The 6,000-nt window shown below is 28.1% G+C and overlaps 1 protein-coding gene across 7 annotated transcripts in view; it reads left to right on the forward strand.

The window, feature by feature from the left end:
- Positions 1-4,813, forward strand: part of LOC134283128 (cell death abnormality protein 1-like) — a 93,949-nt gene extending 89,136 nt beyond the window's left edge. For all 7 annotated transcript variants that reach the window (XM_062765596.1, XM_062765610.1, XM_062765621.1 and 4 more), the window contains 5 exons: positions 2,386-2,523; positions 3,057-3,197; positions 3,535-3,672; positions 4,049-4,188; positions 4,685-4,813. In XM_062765596.1, the coding sequence (XP_062621580.1) occupies positions 2,386-2,523; positions 3,057-3,197; positions 3,535-3,672; positions 4,049-4,095 (464 nt within the window). In that variant the 3' untranslated portion in view covers positions 4,096-4,188; positions 4,685-4,813. The remainder of the gene's footprint in view (positions 1-2,385; positions 2,524-3,056; positions 3,198-3,534; positions 3,673-4,048; positions 4,189-4,684) is intronic.
- The last annotated feature ends 1,187 nt before the right edge of the window (positions 4,814-6,000 follow it).

Here is a 6,000-nt window from a genome sequence, read left to right on the forward strand (position 1 = left end):
ATATCAGAGGAAATCCTGACTAACATAAGGACGCGGCTTCTTGTCTTCAGTAATGAAAAACATACGGCTTTAAAATCAGTACACCTGATCAATGATCCTTTTCTCTAATAAATTACAAACAATTTATAAAGTATTTCCCTCTCAAACACAGTTATTTGAATACAAGCAGCGCCATCATCACATTCTCTTAATTTTTGTTTTGATGCAGTTGTGATAGTAATCGATCAACGTTATTGAAACCCTCTGACAAAAGTCAATAATTTAACAATTGATGAAAAATGAGTATGTTTTTTATAATGATTCAATATACTGGCACACAATGCTTTAAGATGATTTTTTTAACTTTTTTATTTACGGTTTTTTTTATTTAATAGCTGAAAAATTCTTTCAAAAGATAAATTCTCTCTTTTGAGTGATTTCAATATAACTTGGCACAAGTGTGAATAATTCTGTTATCGTTTTTGATACAAATCTGATGATATGAAAAAATAAAAATTGTGAAATTGTTCTCATAATTTTTAAAAAGTTTTATTATACAATTAAATACATTGACCAAAATTGAATTTTAAAAGATATAAATCCGCTATTTTAATTTTTCTGAATTTTTTTTTTTTTTTAAATTATTAAAAACGTATTTATTCCTTTTATGAAACATTTCATATATATACGTTATTAAAACACGTTTTACTTGTGAATCTCTTGTTTAGCATATTTTGTAGTACGTATAGGGATAGTAAAATTGCACTCATATCGGGAGCATTTTTATAGGCTCTGTGAATGCAGTTGATGACCACATGTTCATAGTGGGAGAGAGCATTGGATCTGCAAACATAGTAAAACGAAGCGTATTTATTGTTTTAATGCAACTGTTTTCGCATAATTATTAAAATTAAACAAAATTAAGAAATTATAGGTTAAAAAAAATGTAATTACAATTTAATTTTACTGATTATTAAACCGATTTTGCAATAGATAGGTAGGTTGACGTCGATGCAGTGTATTTTTGACGTAATGGTAATATGAAGCTCTGAAAGAAAGGGGTAATAAAAATATTATTACAGAAAAAGTAATAAACATACGCTCTTGATATTTAAAACATACAAAATTTAGAATATCTCCAATATTTTTATTGTTTTCTTGTGAATCCATTGTTTACGTCATATTTTGTAGTACTGTATATTAATAGTAAAATTTGAACATTAATCTTTTGCATTTTAAAATGAAAACCCTCTCTTGAAAAAATTTCAATTTAGAATTTTGTGTTTCTTACATATATTGTATCATATAGTATTACTCATAAAATATTATAGTTTGAACAAAATGCCTATTGTAGTATTTGTATTATTTGCTTTAAAGTGCTAAAAATTGGTATTTTCATATATAACCCTATAGAAATGTAGCTGTATTTTGAGACGGTCCCTTAAAAATACCTGGACGGTAGATTTTCCCCAAACTTTGCATGTACACTGAAATTAATGTAAGTTACATAGGGTATAAAAATGAAGAGTTTTGCTATTGTAGTTCTCACACAATAAAACTATAGTCGGCCCCTTAAAATATCTTAAACAATTGATTCTTTAAAATAAAAAGTTGGAATTTTATTTAAATGAAATTAATCATCAACAAAACTACGTGTAAAAATTCATACTTATTATTCACGAAAGTACTCAGAAATTCATATGAAAGAAATGCACAAGTTTTCCATTGACAATATTTATGAAGTTTTCGGTGACGAGGTCCTACAACAATTAAAGGACCGAATTATAATTCATTCCATATAAAACAAACGCATCAGTATAGTAACCAAGAAAAAAAAACTTTAACAAGCATAAACAATTATTTTACCTTTATTTACCAATCGTTTTTTCTGAATTTAAAGATTTTTTTTTAATAAATGAGGCTTTTAACTTAAAAGGGAAGGAAAGGCAATTGTGTAAATGTAAAATTACATAGTTTGTATGAAGTTACATGTTTGTGCTGTGAAAATAAATGCTGGTATTTTTTTACCTTGTAGTCATAAATGACATTTTTTTTTGCATTCATACTCCAAAAAAAAAAAACAAGGAAAATAATTTCATAATATTTAAAACAACACAATGATTGAATTTCAATTTTTTTTTTGGAATAAGCTTAAACAAATTTGTATCAAACAATACCATTGCAGTAGGTTGAATAAAAAAATAACGAACCAAACATAGTAGTTCTTTTATTACTTCGAGGTACAAAAATGGAATAATAAACATTGAAGTGGTACTACATTTGTAAATAGACTTTTTATAAATCAGTTTAATCTCATTTCAGCGTGCAAAATGTAAATACGATGATATAGATGTGGTACTACATTTGTAAATAGACGTTTTGTAAACCAGTTTAATCTCATTTCAGCCTGCGAAAAGGAAACATATGGACTGGAGTGTTTATCCTTGTGTGGAAATTGTAGTGACTCAGGGGAATGTGACAATGTTAATGGCACGTGTCTCAATGGTTGTAAAGAGGGAGCACAAGGGGACAAATGTCAGACACGTGAGCATATTGTAATATGAAAGATTTCCTGTCTTGTGATTATATTTTTAATCATAATAATTATGTCACATATTCAGATCAATAAATTATCAAGTCATCTAGTTTCACCATTTGCACCGTTATTTACTCAAATTTCTTTGAAGGGATTTATTGTAAACTTAAACTTAAACTAAAACTTAAAGGTTTATGTTAAAGAAATTATTTTAAAAAATCTTTTCTACTAAATGAACTGATAAAGATCAACTGACATCAGAAATAGATGATGAAATTTTTACAGTGAAGGTCGTGGTGTTGAATTGTGGATTTCTTTTGAGATTTATTGTCTCTTATGATCAGAAACAAATCATTGCACATTTTTTACATGAAAATATTTTAAAGAGACTTCAAGTTGGTTTAAATTCTTCACGCCAACGTCTCAAAATTGTAAAAAAAAAAAAAAAGTCTTCACTTCATTCTTCATAATTTCGGCAATGAAAGATGTACAGGTGTATGTTCATGTGAAAATGTTTACACGAATTGCTTAATAAAAACAGAATGTCAATTGGGACGTTTTGGAGAGAGTTGCCTACAGAACTGCAGTAGTCATTGTTATGTGTCAAGCCATTGCAACAGGTTTAATGGTGAATGTTTAGGAGGTTGTGATCATGGATGGAAAAATCTCGATTGTAAGCAAGGTAAAAGGCCTCATATTCAAGACATTGTCAAATACAGGATTTTTGTTATGGTTATATTTGAACGTCAATTTGATGCTTTCAATAATAAAGATATACAGATGTATGAAAACTGGTTTTGCAAAATTTGTAAAATAATTCTGAAATACAAAAATTAGAAAAACTAAAATTATCGAATGTATATATCAAATACGATTATTGTTAAGTGTGTCGATCACATTTAGGTAATGTACCATTCAGAGAAAGAAGACAAATTTAATTTATTTTAACTTTGTAAAATTCTTCTGATGAACAGACAGAATTTATTTTAACACATCTATGAATTAATATTTTGTTTAAGAATGTGACGATGGAAAGTTTGGATATAACTGCAATCAAAGCTGTGGGCGTTGTTCTGATGGGTTACAGTGTGACAAAATTAATGGAACGTGTTTAAATGGTTGTTCTCCCGGATTCAGTGGAAATCTCTGTGACATAGGTAATTTATTAGGTTATTTTAAGATATTTTTTACAAAGGTACAAGAAATGTATATTTTCATGCGCATGATATTTGAAAGTTTTTTTTATCTCTATTGTTATGTCATATATGCATTATTTCAGTCGAATTAACAAAAATCATAATGTACTACTAATGTTACTAATGATAGAAGATGGCCAGCAAGCAGATATTTTATTTTGTTTTGCTATTGCCAAAGCCACTATCTTTCATATCTACAAAAGGAAACGAAACTGTACTATCTGTTTTTGTTACAAGTTTATTCATTTTAAATTATAGAGTCTGGACTTTGGCTAAAGCAAAGGACAACAACTATAGAAAAAATTATTTTACAAAATTCATAAACAATATTTTACAGTATGCCCTCCTGGATTCTTTGGAACTCACTGTCTAGGAGTTGTATGACTTACTGTGGAGGAAACAGAACATGTGACCCCATTACTGGTGTGTGTGATAATGGATGCATAGAAGGACTCAATGGAGCTCTATGTAATGAAGGTATATGTCGGATTGTAGGAGAATTATACGCATATATATTTTTTTAATTGCTTAACAAATGTCTTAAACATAGTCTTAAAAACAGAAAATCAACATTGCAATTGTCCAAAAAGTGTATTTGAAGTGAAGAAATGTAACTGACTTAATATTTTAAAATGACCAAATTAAAACAAAATCGGTTAGATGAGCTCTCGTTCCTTTGGTTCCTTTCCTAAAATTGAAATTAAATATATTTATCTAATATTATGATGCTGATTATATGTTTCTTATAGGGAAATTTCACTCTAACCCATACATATCTATAGATTTTTATCATTTAAATGAAGAACAATACCTTGTTTTCAGGTGTTTTAGCTTTAGTTTGTCAGTTGTTCAGTTCAGTTCTTATTTTGCATTTGCTCACATAACGCATAAAAGGAGAAAAATATTCCAATGAATATATTGATGTCTATAAGGAATTAAAATTTCAAACTCTGATGAAAAACATACATTTCAGAAAAGCCAATCTCCAATCTTCCTACATGTAACAGTGACAAAGCCAGTATCATTATTGGAGTTATAATCTCTGTTGTCATTGTTTTCATCGGAAGTTTAATCAATTTCATACTGTGGAAGAGGAATCAAAGTAAGAACAAATATTAAAGGATTAATTTGTGAAGTTCATTGGCTCATTGATATATAATTATTGCTTAACGCCGAGTCGGCAACACTTCAGCTATATTTTGCCAATAGGATAAAATGACTTTTTTTCTAACATAAAACATCTGAATTTATACCATTTTCTTTTTTTAAAAAACATACTTTTGAAATAATGTCTTTTAAAATTTAATATTCCTCATAGTTTTTTTTTTTGGTCAATTCTACTTTTTTTTGCTTTATGCATTTCTCAAATTTTTTCCTGGTTAAATTAATTTAACTTTTTTTTTTTAATTTCAGCAATTAGTGCAGTGAAGAGGTGAGATTCGAAGCTTTTTGGAAATGGTGATATTATATATATTCTGGCACCTGATCCCACGTTCGGAATTTTTCAGAGAACTAGATATAAGTCCCGAGCAAAATTATAATTAATTCAAAAAGACCAAAATTTAATCTTCAGCTGTTATTGCGAAATACATTAGACATTTTTTAAAATGGAAATGTTTCACATTTATAAACAATAGTGATATACTTTCTTCTTTAGAAATTTAAAATCTAAAGCTGATCAAAAGAATGTTGACTTCACAGGTAAGGATATGCTATATTACATCGTTTACATTTGAGCAAATGGCATGAAAATGAAAGTGCTCAAAAGCTTAGAAAAACGAGGTTTTCATCTTTTAAATTAAAATTTATTATTTAATTTGTTTAAACATCATAGAATCCTTCAGTTGTAAACATTCTTTAATATATATAATTTTTTTTTCTACTTCGAGGGTTAGAGTACTTATTTCCCATCCTTTACAGCTGTATATGTATTGAAATTCCAATCAAATTACAATTTCTTATGTTGATCAAACATTGGTCGAAAGATATGGAATTTTCTTTCACTTTATATAAGACCTTATATTACCAATTGTTCATTACTACATTGGTCTCAGTCTGCATCATTTCACTGGGTTTGGGTCCATTTTTTGTTTCTTTTACGAAGATTGTTCAATAAATAATGTCCTCGGTGCTCAGAAAGAAGAAAAAGACGCTTTTCAATGATTTAGTCTTCATGATTTTACTAATTAATCTCTTTTAAGTAAAATACATGTCCGTAACATTTTTTATCCAATTTCTAATTGTTTTTAGAACTAATGTTTGGGTATGACCCTTAGTTTACCGGAAAAT

This window comes from Saccostrea cucullata, unplaced genomic scaffold, assembly GCF_032062105.1.
Source record: "Saccostrea cucullata isolate Sc308-1 unplaced genomic scaffold, CSIRO_AGI_Scuc_v1 ctg3343, whole genome shotgun sequence".
Classification (NCBI taxonomy): domain Eukaryota; kingdom Metazoa; phylum Mollusca; class Bivalvia; order Ostreida; family Ostreidae; genus Saccostrea; species Saccostrea cuccullata.